General features: G+C 47.0%; 1 protein-coding gene across 1 annotated transcript; it reads left to right on the plus strand.

Moving 5' to 3' along the window:
* Positions 1-17,959: 17,959 nt before the first annotated feature.
* LOC118977208 (beta-defensin 107A-like) lies at positions 17,960-20,561 on the plus strand. Its single transcript, XM_037031987.1, has 2 exons — positions 17,960-18,050; positions 20,419-20,561. The coding sequence occupies exons 1-2, from the start codon at positions 17,993-17,995 to the stop codon at positions 20,559-20,561; spliced, it is 201 nt and encodes a 66-aa protein (XP_036887882.1). The 5' UTR covers positions 17,960-17,992.
* The last annotated feature ends 720 nt before the right edge of the window (positions 20,562-21,281 follow it).

Below are 21,281 nucleotides of genomic sequence, written 5' to 3' on the forward strand. Positions count from 1 at the left end.
CCAGTGGTTCAAAATGAATGACGCTAAGGTGACCGCCTGTGCCACTTCTACTACCCTGAGCCAATGTGCCTATGTCCTCTTTTATGTCCAGGAGGGTGAATTGGAAAGAGGCCGTGGCAGTGTGTCTGTGAGTGGGAATCCGAGGTGCCCGGGGAAGGAGCGTAAAGTCCTGGGATCAACCCAGCAGGGCACTGAGAGTCACTCCAGTGTCACAGGAGTGACAGGGTTGCAGAGTCCTGTGCAAGAGACTTCAGTCCAATACAGCACCTTGGAGGAGTGGAGACAGCTCCAGGAGCCATCCCGAACCAAGGCCAAATACAACCTCAGGAAAGTCGAATGTGTCTTACCGCCAACTCGGTCATGATTCACCCACCCAGAGGCCTGTGTGGCATGCCCACGTGTCCTCCTGGACAGGAAAACTACCCACCCAATAGTCCAGGTGGGGGGGAAAGCCAGGGCTCACAAGACGAGAAAGAAGAGCACAAAGTCTCTGCGTGAGATCCAGTGATCACCATGGCCCCATGGGCACAGCTGCCTCTCCAAGGGCATTGGACTGATTCCCGGCTCTGTGGACTTTCCCATGGGTCCAGTGAAGGGTGCGCAGTGGGGGAGGGACATAAAATGTGATTTTTGCAAAGTGGGACACTTGTGAATAAATGAAGTTACTTTCCAATAGTTGATTCAGAGTGTTTTGATGAGTATGGAGGAGGGAGTTTAGTTTAGTTTTCATTTTTCCTAAGGGATATGGTGGGTCCTGGATGTGGTGCCATGGGGGCCTGAGGGTGGGTGGATGTGGGCACTGGCTGGATTCTGCACCTGTGTTTCTCCAGCTGCTAGCATGGGGGATTGACAGTCGGCATGGCAACCTGAACCCCTAGACATGGCAGGTTTACAGCCTGCAGGTCCACGTGAATGGCCACGGAGGGCAGCTTTAGCTTCTGCCCCACACATGGGAGAAGCAGCTGGAACCCTGGTTTCACTTAGAGGATGTCGCTAAAGGGGATCAGGGTGTATCTCCTGTGTTCCAATCATGGCGAGATCTCACAAATCCACTGCCATGGACATTCCAGTGGAACATTTCAAGAGCAAGTTCATGCACCTATACGTAAAGTCAAGTCACACATTTAACTTCAGCCTCCCCACATCTCTTCCTGACGTTGCTGAGAATTTCTCTCCTCCTCAGTCAATGGGAGAATCAGGTGACTGACAGAAGCATGACCCAGGTTAAGGGCTTAAATACTGGGAGTACATTAATCTACACCTAATTTTTAAACTCAAATTTTTCTGTCAGTTTTGAGGAATGACATTTTTCTAAAGGAAGCAATCTTAGAAAGATATATTTTCTTTCTGCTGCACTAGCCTCTGGGGTCATTTTTGTGGTGTTGGAGAGGTCAGGAGCTGGGCTGGTTTTAAGTCCTATGGGTCCAGGACGGCTCCCCTGGGGTGTGGGGTGGAGAGTGCAGGGTCCTGGGAGGGGCACTGAGGCCACTGGAGGATTAGGAAGGAGTACTGGGGTGGAGGGTTGGGCACTGAAGTCTGTTGGTGTATACTGGTGTGGGGGTATCTTGACTGGGAAGAAGGGAATGTGCAGGGACCCACGGGGGGGCGCCAAGTTCAGAAGGTAAACTGAGGCAGGAAGCCAGGGTCCTGACAGAAGTCTGGTGGTTTGATGGGGGCAGATGAGAGGAAGAAAGCAGGGAAGGTTTGGGAATGAGAGAAAAGGAAAGGAAGGGGGTGCTGGGCTCACAAGGGGGCCTGGGGCCTGACACCATGGAAGGGGTAGGGGAAGGGAGGTGGCATGACAGGGGCACCTGTGCCTGGTGGGGATCAGGCACCTGGGTAACCACTGAGAAGGTGATCCTCCCTGTCTCCCCAGGCAGATGGAATGTAGCCTTGAGCTGTGAGGAGAGTGTAGATCCAATGAGGGGCAAACCAGTGCAGAAGATACCAGGGCCCTGGGGTGAAGAGGCTGAGAGAAAAGAGTGGACAGCAATTGGGCCAGAGTCCAGAGGACCACCACAGGACTGAGGCAATGGAGGGCCCCAGGCAGCAGGCTCCTCTTTTCAAGGTGGATGGGCAGCACAGAGGAAGCCAGGACTCACTGGCGCATCTGTCTGCCTGCGAGGACAACTTGTCTCTTTGGGGGAAGAACAGCCAGACCTCTCCCAGAAAAGGTCCACTCAATTTTCAGCAGCCAAAACTACTGAAGTCCTTCCTAAGCAAAGTTATCATAAAGAGTGACAAGGATCCAAAATACTGACCATGACCACAGAGATAAACAATTTCAATAGGGATTTTTCAGTTAAACTAAACTGCACAATTGGAAATTGAATTTAAACCCCCTCAGAATGACAATGACCCAGTGAGGTGACTCCCAAGGTCCTTGGACTCTGTCCTAGGATCACTCCACATTCCACCTTTGGGCCCTTTCTACCACACACCCTGGTCCTTCATTCCCTCCAAAGCACCTCACCACCCCTGACCCCCACTGGTGCACACACAGATGGGCGAATGCAGTTCTGGATACTGCGGGCACCTGGGTGGTGGCTGCATCTCATCTTCTGCACATATTTGACCTGTGGGTGCCCCTCTCCTTTACCTTATCTTTACTGTTGATTTCCATGCCCCCACGGTAATCATGGTCCAAGTCCTGGAACACTGGCCATACCTGCAGAATCCCCACCTGGCACCCCAGGACAAGCTGAAATCTCCCCCAGCTGCTTGGGGCTCCATCTGCTCACCCCACCCAAAGCTGCCAGGTGTCTGGTGGTCCCCGCAATGGAGCTACCTCCCGAAATGGACCTACCTCTTAACCAGGTATTCTTGTTTATTCTTGGGATCACTCCTTGAGGTCCGCTAACCGGGTCCTGTCTGAACAATAACTCCCTCCTACCACATACCATTTGGGATGAAAATCATTTACATTCTCCTCTACTAGAAAGAAACTTCACAGTGGAGAGGCTCACCATTTTTATAAAACGAACTCTGTCTTCTCTTTTCTACTGTAAAACAGATTCTAACAGATATGAGTTAAGTCCTTTGGCTGCATGAGCAGTGACAGGAAGCCACTCTAAGAGCCCGAATGGGGGGTTCACGACTCCCTTCCTCAATGTGTCTTAATGGACGCAACAGCACCCCCTCCAACTCCCCAGGACCAGGGGGCCGGAGCAAGAGAAGGCGGGAAGAATCACTTGCCATCTAATGGGAGCAGCCAAGGAGTGAGCAGGTCCCAGTGGGTCCACTTCCTTCCACAGGAACAGATCGGGACAGGCAGNAGTGCAAAACCAGCCAGTCCCAATGGACAAATTGCCGGCTCCTGCATGGTGCATCTCCCTGCTCAGCGGTGTAGAGAGACCGCTAGGACGCCGGTGGCGACAGGGGACAGGCAGGGTCTGCCGGGAAGGGTGGAGGCGCTGTTGGAACACAGACCACAAGGGGGGCATGCCCCCCATGCGGGCGGGAGCAGCTGAAGGTGATAGGGCCCCACGGTGCGGCGGGCTCCATGCTATTGGACTCTGCGCTCATGCGCCCCTCGAGGTACAATCTCACTGAGCCCACTGTGGTCAGCCTTCCCTGCAGAAGCAGACAGCGGGCAGGCCCCGGGTCTGTTTGTCTTAGGAGAGGTGCAGCTTAGGAGCAGGAAGCACGTGCTTCCCAGACCGCACAGAGGGTTGCAAAGGGTGAAGGGCGAAGCACCCAGCGTCCCTAGGGGACCTGCCATGCCCCTGGGGGTTATGCTAATGTCACGGGCAGTCCCCGCATTCCTCCAAGGGATTATGCAAATGCGATTGATAGCTCTGTGTTCTCCCGTGAACTGCAGCCCGCCTATGGAACCTGCCCCAGTATCCTGTCAGCTTGCAGAAGGAGCACTGTGTTTGGTGGAGCTGGTCCAGTGCTGAGGGTTCCGACACTCCTCTGGCAGACAAAGCACCTAGCCAGCATCAGGTGGGTTTCCTTTCATTATCATCATTGGACTCTCCCTCTGAAAAATAGGACAGTTGTAACTAAGGATGATGGGGCTCTAGGCTGTGGGGTAAGGGTTCTTCATTTGCATGGTGAATCTGAACATAGAGGATGAAAAAATTCGTGTTGTGAATGCTGATGGTTAATCCAAGTGTCCATATGCAAGGTGGTCGGTACAGCACTGTGATCTGTGGGAGATGGGGATGAGCTGTTATACAATCAGGGTGTCCCCGATCATAACTGAAAAGTCCGGACATAGCTGAAACACATTAGCCCTGGCTGGTATAACTCAGTGGGTTGAGCACAGGCTGTGAACCAGAGGTTCAGTAGTTTGAATCCTAGTCAGGGCACATGCCTGGGTTGCAGGCCAGGTCCCCAATGGGGATGCGTGAGAGGCAACCACACATTGATGTTTCTTTCCCTATCTTTCTTCTTTTTTCCCCTCTTTCTAAAAATAAGTAAAATCTTTTAAAAAACACACATTCATTTCACATTTATTGGAAACTCATTATCAATAGAAAATGGAGGACCAATTTATTTAAAATAACAGATTAGCCATTCAAGAGGTGAAGTTTTCTGACCAGCAGAGGAGAGAATATTTTCATCTCAGTGCATTTGCTTTTGGGAAAATGCCACCTCTTCTGTCAGATGGGAAATTCAAATTTCCCAGAAGACAGAACCTTCACTCTTCTTTTCTGACATGGAGGTATAGGATCTAGGGCAGCAACGAAGATGGTGTAAGTGTGGGGACACTGACTCTCTGTGGCAGTAGGGTGCATGGGACAGAGGTAACCCAAGTCTCAGGTCACTCATCCCATTTCAGCAGGTGAGCCTCCATTGTGTCACCTTAGAGTACTGTCCTGGCAATAAGTAATTTTTCTGATGTCAATTTCTAGCAGTAGGCAGTCAGGTTAGAGCTGAGACTTTGGGGCGGGGCTGGGCTTTCAGGTTAGTGCCTTGCCCTGGGGGTGGGCAATTATCTTAGAGCGCTTTCCTGGTGGGTATGGTCCGGTTGGAATCCTGCCCTGGAGGTTGGAACTCAGAGGAAAGAGACCAGTGGTCTCAGATAGAGGTGTCCCAGAGCTTCACAGTTGGCTTTCCTGAATGATCATGAAGTCCCTTCATGCCCACTCGGCAGAATCTGCAGGAGGAGGGTTTTTCCTTTGTGATTTTGAACAGCTTTTTTCTTTCCTCAGGAGACCATCACATTTATAGCTGAGCAAAACTGAGGCAAAGTCTCCAGACAGTGTTGTAGATGGAGGGTCGTCACCCACAGGTCAGGCCCTGCCAACCCCTGAGGGCCCAGAAAGGGCCAAAGCAGCCAAGGGCCCCGGTGCCTCTCAGGGTTCCCCCAGCAGAGGAGGAGGATCCCAGGGTGAGTAGGACCTTGGTGCTGTTGGGAGTCTGGGGTGCCACTTGCTACAGAAACAGAGTTTGGACACGGCATGTTCTGTGCCCACAATCAGTAGGTCTTTCCTCTATTCAGGAATAGCCAGTGTGGGGATATTCAACAGGGAGGGTGGTCTTTTGGTTTCAGGGCAGCAACCTCATTTCCTAGTTAGGGCCCTTGCAGCCTGTTTTGTGTCCAAAAGATTTCATTCCGTAAATGTCCCTGCTCAGTCCTGAAGCTGTTTCTCCTGCATTCCTCTCACTAACTCGGGTTGTGGACACCCCCAAAATATCTCCAATAGCAGGCACCTGGTGAGCCCTAGGTTTTGGCCCCAGTCCCTAATCTATATTCACAGTCTATCAGTCACTCCTCTTATTCCCTGTTCAAATCTGCCTGTGGTTTGGGTGACTCACTGTCCCAGTTCTCCCCCGGCACAAGGCAAGCAACATCCGGTGTCCCTTGAAGCACTGGGATGGGGCCCTAGCCCCTCAGCCCCTGGGCTCCCAGAAGATGAAGGAAAACCGACAACTGTTCAACCTGCGAGACCCAGGGACCCCAGGGCCTGCTACGAGGCCTGCCAGGGAGGAGGAGCAGAGGTCCAGGTGAGCACTCTGTGGGTTGGAGCCCAACCCTGGGGGAAATCCATGGGGCTGGAGTCCCTGTCTCTCCATGATCTGCATTACCATCTCCAGCAAGGTCAGGGTCAGGGAGAGAGACAAGGAGACCTCTGCTGTCTCCAGGGTCACTGTCAGGTGGTCATTCTCCCACTGGGGGATCACTGGGCCAGTGAGGGCCAGAGACAGGGGTGAGATCATCAGGGATTTCTAGAAGGACAGGCAGAGAGGCCATGGTGTGGAATGAAAGTCCTTTAAGGACAAGCCTGCAGGTCCCCAGGAGAAGACAGTGAGGGGACAGGAGAGCTGGGGTGGCAAAGGCACCTGGCCTCAGTCTGGGTGTCACATGAAAACAGGTTCAGGGCCTGGGCCACACAAAGCTTTGTCTCCACTGAAGACAAGGAGTGGAGCGACTTTCACTCACCACATTGTGTCCTGCAGCCAAGAAGACCAGCAGAGACAGGCTTTGCTCCAGAGGTTTCCCAGAAGACCCCTGGTGAGGCTGCAGCCACCCTGGGAAAACCAGACAAAATCCTGTGACTACTTGAGGGTGAGTGTCCCCTGTGTCCAGGCTCTTCTACTTCTCGGGGTCAACACCACTCCCCTCGGTGTGATCTAAGGGAGGGAATTTGGGGACTTCTACTGGGACTTAGCTACTTCCTGGAGAGTATTTTCCTAATGTCACCTTCCAGGGTGCCTCTGCTTCTGTCTTACACTTGCATGTGAGCCAACACTGTGCTGCGGGAGGGTGAGGTTATGAGGTCCCTAGATGTTTCCAGAAGCTGGGATCCCTTTTGGGAAAACTGGGTTCTTGAAATTGGGCACCCTATGCCCAAATTGCCTCCCAAGCTCTTTAATTTTGAAACTGCCCTCAAACACCGTGAATTGTGTCCCTTCCCTGAAGGAAGGAAGCATCGTGTTTGTTTCCCTTCACTAACAGGGAACACTTGTAAGAATTTTGTGTGTTTTCTGCTGTCAAGATTGGTAGGAAGGGCACTTTGTGACTTCTGTCACTGTCACCAACACTGAGGTCAACGACCTCCTCATCCTTACCCTAACTTTGGGCACAGTAATTTCGGCGCAAGTCTTGTTGTAAGATCTTCATTCTCCTGTTTTGTTCTCTCCTATTTTGTCCTTGATGGAGAGGAAATTCTAACGTGTAGTCTCGTTTTGTCTTTGCTTCCAGCACCCAACACAGCCTAAGCCAGTCCACATTACCCAGAGGAGAGGGGTGGGAGGCCCTGGTCTCAACACTAGGAGCCCTGTCAGGCAACCTCATGACACAACCACAGTATCTCCCATCCACAGAGCTGACAGGAACACCTTCGCACCACTGGTGCTAAGTAACGGACAGGGAGTGCCTGTCAGTGACATCCATTACCCCACAAGCACAGGCTTTTTCCATGGTCCTGGCTTCATGCCACATAGTCCAGGTCGTGGTCTTAACCCTCAGGCACAGACCAAGCTCCCAGGCATCAACTCACCAAGCATGGGGCAGGCTTCAGCTCACAGTTCTGAGCAGGACTCCACAGTCACCTTCAAGGCACGTGGCAAGAGGGCTGTACAGAGCCATGTGCAGACTTGCCAGAACACACCAAAGAAGCCCAGAATTGGCCCCTTCCTGCCCCCCCAGAAGAGCACCCAGAGGACAGACCCAGAATGTGTCCAGCCAGGCCTTCCTCCAGCAAGTTCTGCAGCACTAACATTTACACTGGCACCTCAAGCTCCCAGTAAGACACCGGCCCAGGGAGAAAGTGTTGACCTACAGCCTCCACGCAAGGGACCTCACCTCAGCACTGTATACCCCTGCAATTTGACCCAGCACCATCCAGGTCCCATGAAGACCCACCCGCCCCTCAGAATGGCCTTCAGAAGGTTAAAGGGAGGCCAGTGGAAGTCCAGGCTTCTGACCCCTTCCTCAGTGCTGCCTGCTGAGGAGACTGCCCCTGCTGCTGAGAGCCCTCCCTCCCCAGGGATGTCAGAGGGACCCTGTGCCTGAATCCTTTGGAGTGTCCTGTATGAGGACCTGCAGGCCTTTCTATCCTCTGAAAGCAGTCATGGTCAGTGAGACGCTGGTGTTCGAGACGTGTCCTAAATCCTGGGAGTCCTGGAGGTGACTGTTGAACCAGGGAGGGGAAGTCACCGGGAGCAGATGTTACTGGTTAACCACTCCCCTGCTGTGCTGTGTGGACAACTGGTGGAAACCAGATTATGTTTGGGGCACACACGTGTAAATACTACACTTTTAAATCATGTAGGTTAAGTAGTATTTCTGAGAGTATCTGTTTATGAACTCCTATAGCTCAGAGGATATTGCTAATGGTATTTTATATTATGTGAAGTTAATTTTGTAAATTGAAGTTGATGCATAGGAAATTAAACCAGTTTGGAAAAGTAGCTTTTGCATTGCACTGTAAATAGGAAGCTAGGTAATGCATTGTGGGAGGTTGGGAACTACCTCCCTTTGGGGACACTGGGCAGAGGCCTGGGGACAGCACTGCAGGTTTGACACAGTGCCTGTCTGAGTGGAGATTGTCCCCTGGGTGGCGTTTATCAGTGGAAAGCAGAATGGGCTCCTTCTGCTGACTTTGTACTTTTGTTTATGAAGTGTCGAAATAAGCTCTGTTTACCAGCCCCTTCCATTTCTAATAAATTCTACGAAATATAGGTGGTGGTTGGTCATTTTTTGAGCATTTCTGGCCATTTTAATACAGTGGTTTTTTCTCACAGCTGATTTCACCGAGAAGCAAGGGGAGTCTGGTAGGACAGATTGCCTCCTACACGTGCAGAACCTCTGGCTCACCCAGCTGGACTGCACCAGTTTGGGAACATTCAAGATATGCTTGGGCCAATTTGATTACGGTTACTCTCCCTGATGATTTTGATCATCACCCTTTTGCCATGGGAAATGGTGGTGTCCTCGGTCACACAGCATCACATCCTCTCTCTTCTGGCAGGGTACCCATGTCATTACAGACAAAATACACACAGCAGGTGTTAAGAGAGACATTGGTGTCTTTTCTGAGGTTAATTTTCTGTTCCATGTCCCCTTTGCGACAGGGACTCTCTTAGGCTTGTTGAGGAGACTTGAGTAGCATGTCCTCCCCTTGTCTCATCAAAGGGAAATAAAGGGAAACACTGTGCAGCTTCTATTGAAGACACGTGCAGGCCTGTAAGCCCAAGAGCAAACCTCTGATACACCTGTGACCTAGTGATCCGAGCCTACTCAGTGCCTGGGCATGCCCGGACCCAGCCCTTGGGGAGGGTGCCCTCCAAAATCCATGGCAAGGTGATGAAGTAGAGCCTGAAGGTTGCACCCAGAGACACTCTCTGTAGGTGACTCTGCCTGGTTCCTCGTGAGTATTTTCCTTTACTACCGAGAAAGACTTTCTTTATCAGGAGCATCTCCAGGATTTTCTTTTTTCGCTTAGTCATCCAGCATTCTCAGCAGACTTGGTTTACGGAGGAATCGCTTATAGACTTGATTCCTGTAGAAATGATAAATTCTAGCGTGGTGTGGATCCCGGGTGTTTCTGATGGGCTTTCTGTGGGGGGACCCTGTGTGGACAGATGGCCAGGAGGGTGGGTGTCTAAAGTCTTGACTGGGATGTCTTTCTATCACAGTGTTGGGAGGGTGGTGTACCAGTCGGGAGGGTGTTCTATCCCAGGGTCAAGAGAAGTTCATCCCAGGTGCAGGAATGTGTTGGATCCAGGCCAGAAGGATGTTCAATTCCAGCCAAAAGTGTGTAGATTTCAGGGTTTGAATGGTGTTGAGACCCTGGTTCGGGAGGGTGTTCAGGGAAGCAGGGGCTGATATTAGAACTAAGGTCAGTGAAGAGTAGGTTCCCGTTCCCAGCCAAAGGAGAACCTGAGCATGGGGAGTGATTTTGTGGACAGGCCATGAGGAGGACACTTCTGAAGGGGTCATCTCTGGTCATAGACTTGCCAGGTGACATATGGAAGGAAAGCCTTGTTCTGGTGTTTCTCTCTTAAGACAAGAATGTTTAGTCATTTCCATTCAGAAACAGGCAGAGCTAAATTTACACTCCAGCTCTGTCAATTTCCAGCCATGCGAGTTTGACATAAGCTAAGCTTCCTGAACCTAGTGCACATCACTTGTTAAATGTGCACCTGTCCCATAAAGGGTGATTGTGGCTATTTAATACAAGATACATGTGTCAGCATATGTGTGCAAATACCACTTACTGAGTGTCAATTAATACTAGAAGATTTTTTCTTGCTTTCCAGGTCCCCAAAGTGTTTTAATCATATCCTTCTTTTCACACATTATCGGTGCTTTTTATGCAGTATATTTCATAATCAACATTGTTTAACTAGTACTTTAGGGCTGACAAATTCTTTCATATACTGAAATTTTGAAATGCAGATAGTCCTTTTGACAAAAAATAACTAGAACTCCAGACAGCATTTCAGTGATAATACAAGATTTATGAAACTCTAACCTAATATTAGTAATATGAGGCAGAATATATCAATAGTACTTCATAGTTTGACATGATGAAGTATTACTTTTAATCATTGTTTTCATATTAATACAGTATATTTTATGTAGTTTATAATTACTACCTAACTCAGTAATGCTCATATAGGCAGTTTATATAATTAATACTAATGGAATTACCCTTTATCATGGGAATATTTTATTATAACCCACAGTTAGTGTTTTAATTAATTACTGTAACAATTTTGTAATCATTTTCTTATTTAAAGCCACTTCTGCTTTAATGTCAGATGTTTTAGCACAGGTCAGTTCTATCAGGACCCTCTCAGTGGCCTTTTTGTCCACGTCCAGGCATGACCATTGCCCACTGTCATCAGAGCCTCTATTCTAACACCCAGGGCGCTGCCTTGGGGTCCCGGGGAGACCTGCAACTTTGTTTTCACCTCAATCTTATCTGATTCCCAACAGTTTGATTTAAAAAAAATTTAAACTGTGAAAATTCCTTGCTTTAGGGAACATAGAGGTAAAAATGTTGTTGAGTAGGGTATGTAAGATTTTCCTACCTATGTTCTCCTCCAGGACATGGATGGTATCATGACATGTCTTTTATCCACCAGGAATTTATTTTTGTGTGTGGTGGAAATTGGTGATCAAGTTTATTTTTTTTTCCTTGTAGCTGGCTAGATATCCCAACAGCATTTGTTGAGGAGGCTACTTTTGCTCCATTTTATGCTTCTGCCCACTTTGTCAAATATTAATTGCCCATAGAAACTTGGGTTTATTTCGGGGCTCTCTGTTCTGTTCCATTGGTCTATGTCTCCTCTTATACCGTACCCATCTGTTTTGATTCCAATGGCCTTGTAATACTGTTTGATATCAGGTATCGTAATCCCTCCTACTTTGTTCTTCCTTCTCAAAATTGCTCTGGCTCTTGGGGGTTGTTTCTGGTTGCATAGAAATTGTTGAGATGTGTTTTCTATATCTGTGAAATATGTATTTGGTACTTAATTAGGGATTGTGTTGAATCTATAAATTGCTTTCGGTAGGATGGACATTTTGATGATATTAATTCTTTCAATCCATGAAAATGGCACATGCTTCCATTGGTGTGTGTCTTCCTTAATTTCTTTCTTCAGTGTTGTGTAGTTTTCTGAGTACAGGTGCTTTGCCTTCTTGCCTGGGTTTATTCCTAGGTACTTTATTTTTCTTGTTGCTATATCAAATGGGATTTTTTTCTGATTTCTGTTTTTGATATTTCATTGTTGGTTTTCAAAAATGCCTTTGCTTACCAAATATTGACTTTGTGTCCTGCTATTTTGCCCCCTAAAGCAAGGGACAGAAAGGGAAGAATAAACAAATGGGAACTTATCAAAATAAAAAGCATCTGCATGGCTTAGGGAAACAGCATTAAAATGCAAAGACAACCATCTCTATAGGAAAACATATTTGCCAATGATACCTCGGACAGTGGTTTGATCTCCAAAATATATAAAGAACTCACATGACTCCACTCTAGGAAAACAAACCTCCCATTTAAAAATGGGCCAAGTACTTGAACAGACACCTCTCCAAGGAGGATATGCAGAAGGCCCAGAGACATATGAAAAGATGCTCAGCATCACTAGCCATCAGAGAACCTGAAATTAAAACCACAATGAGCTACCACTTCACACCAGTGAGAATGGCCATCATAAACAAATCAGCAAACAAGTGTTGGAGAGGGTGTGGAGGAAAGGGAATCCTAGTACATTGTTGGTGGGAATGCAGACAGGTGCACCATCTGTGGAAAACAGTAGAGTTTCCTCAGAAAACTAAAAATGAAACTACTTTTTGACCTGGCAATTCCTCTGCTGGAATTATGTCCTAAGAACCCTGAAACACCAATCCGAAAGAACCTATGCACCCCAATGTTCACAGCAGCACAATTTACCATAGACAAGTGCTGCAAGCAACCTAAGTGCCCATCAGTAAATGAATGGATGAAAAAACTGTGGTACATTGACACAATGGAATACTACTTAGCAGAAAGAAAGAATGAGCTCCTCCTACCTTTTGCAACCGCATGGATGGAACCAAAAGGTAGTTTGCTAAGTGAAATGAGCTATGTGGTAAAAGACAAATACCATATGATCTCACCTTGAAGTAGAACCTAATGAACAAAACGAATAATCAAGCAAAAGAGAACCAGAGACATTGAATTTAAGCACAAACTGAGAGTAACCAGAGTGAAGGTGGGAGACAGAGAGCGGAGAGGGAAAGGGTAAAGGATTTTCAGGAAGAGTTATGAAGGACACATGGGGAAAACCAAGGACGGAGGGGGGGGGAATGCAGAGAACTGTACTTGAACAATAAATAAAAATAAAAGCAAAAATCTCTAAGAATATTTTCTCCACTCAATATACGAGAAATCAGTACAGACATCTATATACTTTTCAGAGCTCGCCCATGTGCATGTAATTCATCTTCAGGATCTAATGAATAAAGTAATAGAGTAGAGTTTCAAAGTTATTGGTGATATTCATGACTAAGAGGTTGCCTGCCTACATGGAAAAGATCGGGAAAGGGTGAGGCCCTCCTCCTTTTAGTTCAGGCTGAGAGTCACAGACCTGTGCCTGGGTTATGGGTGCCAGGACAGGAGGCCACTGAGTGATGTTTGGGGAAAACTCGTGTGAAGGGGTTCTCTGTGTGTTGGCCACACCAGAACCAGCTTTAGAGACAGTTCTAGATGTCATTCAACATCTTGAGTATTTAAAGGTAAAAATCTCCCAGTCTCATACGTGACTTGTGGAGGAAATTGTCCAAAGACTTGAGGACCCACTCTTATTTGGGACACTCTGTGTGGAAATGTGAGGCAATGGAACATGCTAGGGGTAGAAAACCTGGTTCCCATGCATCATCTCAGGACACAGGTAGGTGACAGGCACACAGTAATGAAAACACTACGTGATGAGAATTTAGACAATTTATTCTAAGTCGGTGATTATTAAACAAATGTTCTCAGCCCGCCATTGTGTCAACTAGCATCTGGGAAAGGTTGGCGTCCTCTACCCCCTCAGGATATCTGCTTCAATGGTCAGAGAGGCAGGGCCTGCTGCTGGGAAGAGGAGACAGCTGCCTCCCAATCTGGCCCCTGGGGTGGCTTCAGCAATGAAATAAACCCATCTGCCTTGGCCTTGTCTTGCCATGTTGGGTGAAGATTCCTGGAGTCACCACTAGGGCACAGTTGGAGACATCTGTTGATTGTGAGCTGTGAGAAGAAGGCACGTCTCAGAGAGACAGGCGCACACCAGGGGGTGTGGGCTCGAACCCACATTCACAACTGCATAAGGGATCCACAGCTTCACCAGCATAGGTTTTATAGTGGCAGCGCTCGTTTTATAATATTCACAAGCAATGATCTGTGGAAAAAGTTGATTCTAGTATCTTACAAAAGTTGGCATTTAATAATTCCAGATCACTCTGTCTTGCATTCAGATACCAAACTTCCCCACGAATACTTATTTTTCTCAAAATTCTTAATTCTGTGATAAAAAGTAGGTTAAGAGGTGCTCCTAGAAGGCTTATATTTTCACTAGACTGAGTTTTCTAGAGTGCAGTGGAGCTGAAGTCCTCTCCACTATGCTTTTAGGCTGGCTCCTTCTCAGCATGAGAACTGTAATGCCAATTGGAAATGAGTGGTCACTGAAGATGCCCCTTCTTCATGACACTGAGTGTTTTGTGCAGCCTGAGTCCTCCCATGTTTCCACCAAATCGCTGCTCAAGGATAGATGACTGGTATTCCTCCAGAGGCCTGAGCCTTGCACACCCTGTTTTAGGGGTCACTGCATCCGAATTTTCCTGGGTGCCCCATGTGTGGGGCTTGGCTGAGTACCTGTTTACAGCGACTATAGACCAAAGGGTCCTCCCAAGTGAGGTTTGATCATGTTGTGAAACCACAAATTACAAATGAAAGCATCCCCACATTGACTAGAGACCGAGGTGCTCTCCCCTGCGTGGGTTCTCTAGTGTCAAGTTTAGAGCTGTTGCTGAAGCCTTCCGCATTCCTTGTATTTCCAGTGTGAGCTCTCCTATGGCCACTGGGTAACACCACTGCCTAACGATTGTGCCACAGAGATGCCATGCAATTGGATCGTCCCCCACAACTATCTGCAGATGTCAGACAAGTAGGGGCACCTGCAGAATCTTCCACGTGGACTACAAAAAGGGTTTCTACAATGCATGGACTCTCAGTGGTGTTTAAACATTAAAGCTATGACTGAGGCTCTTCCATATTCATGGCCCTGGTAAACCCATGTCATCTCAGGTCTGAATATTTGCTGAAGCCATTCATGATCTCTCCACTGTGGGTTGCTTCGAGCCAACTTAGGGAAGAGCACTGACTGAAGGCTTTCCCACACAGATGGCATCATATGGCTTCTCGCTGGTGGAGTTTCTCTCATGGGGTCGAAGGGCAGACCACTTACTGAAGGCTTTCTCACACTGACCGCACATATAAGGCTGTTCCCCAGTGTGCATCCTCTCATTCTGTCTGAGTGTCGAGGACTGACTGAAGGCTTTCTCACAGAGGTGGCACTTGTATGGCTTCTCTCCAGTGTGGGTCACCTCGTGCCGTCTGAGTAGATCTATCTGTGTGAATGGACTTCACAAGACAGGAGCCCATCAGTGATAGTGGAGTTAGGATTCCATGAAGCATGGTAAGCAGCTGTTTCCACACAGCTGCTTGGTAGACCAACAGATAGATGGTCCTTTCTTGATTCTAGCACATGCGGGGTATTTATGAAACAACTCCCACCAACTCAGTTAATGCCATGCCCACCTTTGCCCTTTTTTCTGCATGCTGGTGAATAAGAACTTTAGAGGTCACTTTAACATGTCCAGCATGGAATGTTCCCGAAGGGTGTACCTTTTGCCTTATGAAATGCAATTTTAGCTTCACAGAATGAAGGTCCAAAGTGCCAGTCCTCTGAGCAGCGATGCAAACTTGGTCACTCAGTTTGAAGGACAGAATAGAAATTAAAGTGGAAATAGATGAAACAGAAACTAAGAAAACAATAAAGAATATCACCAAAACCAGAAGCTTCTTTTTTTTTTACATGATCAATATGAGAGCCAAACCTCCAACTAGACTGACCAAGCAAAACAGAAAATACTCAACGTACTAAAACCTGAAGTGAGAGACCATTTCTACTGACCCTACAGAAATAAAGAGTACCATGAGGGAATGCTACAGAAGACGAAATGGCAACAGCTTAGAGGTCTTAGATGAAACGCACATGTTTCTAGAAAAACATTGCGGGGCCTAGACAATATTAAGACTTTTCCTTCCACCTTCTAATCTCTTCTGGCTGGGCTAATAATCAGAATAACAGAGACAGATTAACAGGAGAAAGTCAAAATTGGAATACATGCACATGAAAATTCCAAAGGCTGTGAGGAAACTCTGAGCTTAAGGCAATTTGGACAGAGCAGAAAAGGGGCAAAAGAGTGTTAGATTTTAGGGGTGAGAGGGGGGGACTTACAGGTAGTTGGAGAACAAGGGGACAAAATGGCAGGCAAACCTCGGGACACTGAGGGTATGTAGCCAAGAGGTTCCCACCTGAAAATTCTTCTTTACCACACTTACATCAACTTAGACAGAATGTCTGAAGTGTTCCTTTGTGAAGGGGTTTTTCTCACTGAATCTCTTGTGGAGAAAAGGGAAATGGTATCAAAAGATCATTCTGAGTCTGTCTTGTCATAAACAGCTTACAATCAATATTCTAGAAAAGCAATGCTGAGATGGCAACATGTTGGTCCCTTCAACATAAATACCAACACTGAGGAAAGATAAGCAAAAAAAATCTGAATAAACCTCTCACAAGTAAAGAGAATACGTCATACCACGTAAAACTGAGGGTCAGATGTCTTCTGAAGATTCTACTCCCTTTTCTTCTGGCTTGCATAGTTTTTTGGGTGAGAAGTTTGCTTCACTTCTTCCCAGGGATCCCACTCACCCCCAGTGGTCAGCGGCCCCCTTGTACTCCTTTCCTTTGGCCAATGAGGGAAGTTGGTGGTGATTGTGGTTTTAAATCTCCTTTCTGCAGCCTGAATGTTTCTTAACTGAGACTACATGTTTGCCCTTAAACCATGAGGGAAGTGTTTGTTGCACTTCTCACCGAAGTGGAAGAATTTTTCTTGCAATATGAGAGAAGAATTCTTGCAGAATTTTTTTGGGCCTTTGTCCCTGGGGCTACTTACTGTCCCCCTCACCCAAGCCTACATGGATGTGGGGGTTCTTTCAGTCCATCTTCTGAGTGTCATTATCTTTGTGTGAGCATCTGGTGAGGTCCATGAGAAAGATCTTGGGTGCCAAAGGTGTTCCCTGTTCTCTTTCTAGTTTACACTTGCTCTTAGCATGACCTCATGGACCTACCTGAATCGTTTCACCCCAGTGTCTGGTGGAATTTACCTCAGGCAAGTGAGTGTTCATATCTTCCTTTTCTTGGAGTTCCCACTTTTATCTTCCATATGGGGAGAGTGAGCCACCAGTGGCTCAGCTTTCCGGTGACTTCTGGAAACACTGAATATTTGCAGCCCACCCTACACCGTGGTGGGCGTTTGGCTGATGTGGAAATGTGTTCTTTCCATCTTTGTACATCCTAAGCAGAAGCCATCCTTTGTTTCATAAAAAATTCCATTTCTGAAAAAGATAAAGACATATTCAGTTTCTCTGCTATTATGTGTGTCAGTTTTATGAAATTGAAGTTTTGAAGCACCTTGTCCATTTTTCTGTAGGTTGTTGATTGTTTAGGCAGAGATGTCGATAATGTTTTCTTGCATCGTTTTAGTCGGAAAGAGGCTTCTCTTGGGTGCAGCCCTTGGACCTGTAGTTAGCTACTTGAGAAGAAGTTTGGGGCTTGGGACACTTCCGTACTAAGAGGTAAGAGCCCACACAGTTTCTTCCAAGATTATGAGCTTGTGTGGAAATATCCTTTACACTTTCAGGCCCCAAAATGCCCATTTGTCTTTGCTTGAGTGTGTGTGTCTCAGATGGTACCTGGCCAAACCCATATCTTTCTTTGCCAGGAGGGGGCAGTGTTCCCACGCCTGCAGCATGAGAAGGGTGCCTGTAAGCAAACTGCCTTGCACTGGCCAATTCTTAAACAGCCATATCTCCCAGCACCAAATAGTAACAGCCATATCTCCCAGCAACAATTTTTTAAGAGGATAAGTTGCATGTGAAATCCTAGGTAAGAAGAAAAGGAGCAGTGGGTATGTATCTCATGGAGATAGTGCTCATTAAGATGGGGCTTGAAGAGAAACTAGGGGATGTCCAGCCAGGCATGCAGACTAGAGTATTCCAGGCAGGAAGACAGTGTTCTCTGTCTTTCTCTCCAAGAAGTGCTAGAAGGTCAGTTCTGATTCGCCAGCCCACGCATTATTTAATGGGCCATGGAGAATGTTGATTCTTAATGAGCACTACAAGTCCAAGTAATCTAGTAGTCTTAATCAACTTCCCTGTTCAAAGACCTGGCTTGCAGCTCCAGAACCTCCCTCGTCCTCTCTCCAGGGACACCAGGCACCATGAGAAGCTTTCCCTTAACCATTGCTGGCCTCATTCTTCTTGCTCAGATTTTCTCAGGTAAGAAGGAAATCCTTATAGATGTAAGAATGACAGACTGTCAAGGATCTGTCTTTTTAGAAGAAAGGTCAGCTTTTAGAAAAGTGCTGGACTCACCCCATATATTAAAAAGGGCCCAGGATGGACCAGTTACTCGAAATCCTTTCTCCAGACCAGACACAGAACCATGGGACCACGTGACCCCCGGCCATCTCTAATTAGAGAGAATCAAGTTGATTGCCCTGAAAGCTCTGCAAATGGCTCAGACTCCTTTCTGTTCAGAGCCCTTTCCTCCTCTGCAGTCTTCCACGCAGCTTCAGTGTGTGCCAAAGCCATGGCTGCAAACTGAGAGAAACTCTCAGAGGCACATTTCAAACACACGTGTTAATTGAAGGAGGTACAGCCTTTGTAGCCTCAAGGAATTCACGGTATTAGGTTCTGAAAACAATATTTCTTTCATGTCTCATTAATTTGGCTAAATCTCCTCATCTTAGATGATTTTGGGCTTTCTTACTAGCTCGCACACACAGATGTAAAATTATATCATTCAAAGCACTAACATCTTGGTTAGTTTGCTTGTAAGTACTAGAGACTTTTGCAATAGTCCCTCTTTGTTCCATGCAGCCTGGAATCCGTCCCTGAGAACATTTTCTGTCCTTCCCTGCTCAACTGTCCTTCATTCCTCTTACAAACATGTCCCAAAAGGACTCTCCAAGGTACTCAGACTTTACACTTGTTGATTATGCAGTTGGGCCTCAGGAGGCCTAGCAAACCAATAGATACTGAATGTGTGCCCACCACTTATGAGAAATTGTTCTGAGGACCATAATCAAGACAGTTAAAATGCAAGTAAAAATCTAAGTAGAGCATAGCTTTTCCCCTTAATATGTTTGAATGTTATTGGTCTGCTTCTTCGAGGTTGGTCAACTATGCGTTGCCTGTAACTGTAAATAGGCACTTGATACATTCAAATGTGGAAAGTGAATGTGCAAGACAGGAAGAAGCATAAAGTACTGTAACACCAAATGCTTCTTCTAAGTGCCATATACAATGCCAAATTCAGAGAAGCTCTGATGTGGAAGCTGGGTTTTCACTTGGGGACCTGGGGAGGGCTTCCTGGGTGGTGTTCTACTTTTGAAAGCATCCAGGAGAGAAGAAAGTCTGGATCCCAGAGGAATACCCTTAAATGTCAAAATATCACTTGTAGAATCAGGTTTCCTAGCTTCTGCCCCAGTGTCTTTCCTTGGAGGTCACAGACCGGGTTCAGGGAGAGGAAACACTGTCCTCTGCACCTCTTCTCATCACGACACAAGTCCTTAAGAGCTCCCTACTTCTCATTCAGCTCAGAGACATTTGAAATCCCACAGTAAGGACAGTGTGAGCACAGAGCATGACCCAGGACTCCACCACAGGGACCAGAGACTTTTGGGGGCAGAATCAGTTTAATGACCAACATACAAGCTAATGCAAACAAACTATTGTGCCGAGATATTTGAGGTAGATCTCACTTCCAGTCTTCAGATGCTGTAAGAACTCCCTTCTGTAAATGGTAAGAACCACAGGGTTGTTTGTAAGGATAACACACTTGTTATATCAATCAGAGGCCAACTTGTTTTAATAAGATAGAGTGGCTGAAAAAAAAAAGAGTTTATTTCCCTCTCATGTCAAAGTCCAAAAACAGGCAAGCTGATGAAACTGGGTCCTTCAAGGCAAGTTGGAACTTGGGAGGAAGGCCAACTTTGCCACCTGAAATGTGTGACAGTTTTGTCTTCTTTTAAAGATGTTCTACAGGTAAGGCTAAAAGGTAAACTAAGAGCATGATGAAAAAGGCTACATAGAAGCAGCTTGCATCTTTTCACTTCTACATCTTTGGTCCAAGGGAGAACATTACTCCTTGTGAGGGGAACCTCAGTATCACATCCCTTGTATCTTTGGACCCCAAACTGTGAAACTCCACAACCACATGCCAGCCCGCACGGTTCTTCACTGATCAGCCTACAGTGTGAACAGAACAGGCTTCACCTTATGCTTCATATCAGGGGCTAGGAATTTGGAGATGTAAAAAAATCATTTCTTGGAAAGAATTCTTTATTAGAACCAGAAAGTATATTGTATCCCTTCCAGGAAAAAAAAACAGTCTACTTCTTGTATCATAGAAATGATTATGAGAGGGGGAGCTCTTTTTGTTATTGTTGTTGTTTGTCTGTTTGTCCTGAGTGAATGCCAACTGAGGACACAGCTGCTCAGGTGACATCTGCGTATTCGAGATGCATACTATGTCTCCAGGAGATTCGTAATGGGGGATTGTGCATGTGGCCTGAGTGACGTGACCTGGCCTTTCAGTAATCAACTGCAGAATGACTGAAGACTAATTGCTTTCTCCACTCAGCCAGGGGAGGAATTGGAAGGCAAATCCTTTGTGAGAAGATGGACGGCCGCTGTGAGGTTGAATGCCTTTCCTTTGAAGTCAAGATTGGGGGCTGCAGAGCTGAGCTGACACCATTTTGCTGCAAAAAGAGGACGAAAAATTAGACACTGCAAACTGCAACCACGAGAATGGAAAAGGCGGGGAGAATCTGGTGGCTGCGACCTCAGTGAACTGAGCCTCTCTGGATCTTTCCTCTCTGACCTCCAAGCTCTGGATTCTCCAAAGCTGTCAGTTCAGTTCTCGAGGCTACAGGGAGATGCCATCACCAGGCTGTGAGGTTTTGGAGGGAAGGCACTTTGTCTTGTCACCTGTGTACACACAGTGCCTGGTATGGGGCCTGTGGAGAAAGTGACATAGTGAATTAATAGGTTAAATTGGTAGATTGGAAAGGGAGGACAATGACCCACTTGAAATGAGTTGTAAAATTATAATCCTGGCTTCTAACACATGTGTGAGTTTGGGCCTTCTCTTCTAAGAGTCTGGTCCCTGTAATCTGGGGAGACTGAACTGCACAGAGAATGAACTGTCCATCTGCTGGACATGCGCTGTGGCCACCTCAGCATCACCCCTGTCACATACTCCTCCTCTTGTCCTTCATCAACAGGAATTATTTAGAAAGTCTCACATTCCCTGTCTGAGCTGGAATTCCTAGTTCCACAAGGAATTGGCCCATGTCAAAACTCGAGGTGGCCGTGGATGGAGTAGTGTCTTGCTTCTGGCCACCTTCAGTGACAATTGTCAGATCAGGCCTATAAGTGATCCCTAGAGATCACTGCACTTCACACCCTCATTACACATGAGGGGACTAAAGGCCCAGGGAGACC

This window comes from Sturnira hondurensis, unplaced genomic scaffold, assembly GCF_014824575.4.
Source record: "Sturnira hondurensis isolate 20B ecotype Veracruz unplaced genomic scaffold, ASM1482457v3 Scaffold0021259, whole genome shotgun sequence".
Lineage (NCBI taxonomy): Eukaryota > Metazoa > Chordata > Mammalia > Chiroptera > Phyllostomidae > Sturnira > Sturnira hondurensis.

What these genes read in the sequence shown, in the direction of transcription:
- LOC118977208 (XM_037031987.1), top strand. Translation starts at nt 17,993, where the DNA reads ATGAGAAGCTTTCCCTTAACCATTGCTGGCCTCATTCTTCTTGCTCAG. An exon ending in TCTTGCTCAGATTTTCTCAG is followed by an intron (nt 18,051 to 20,418) that starts GTAAGAAGGAAA and finishes TTCTCCACTCAG; the next exon opens with CCAGGGGAGGAATTGGAAGG.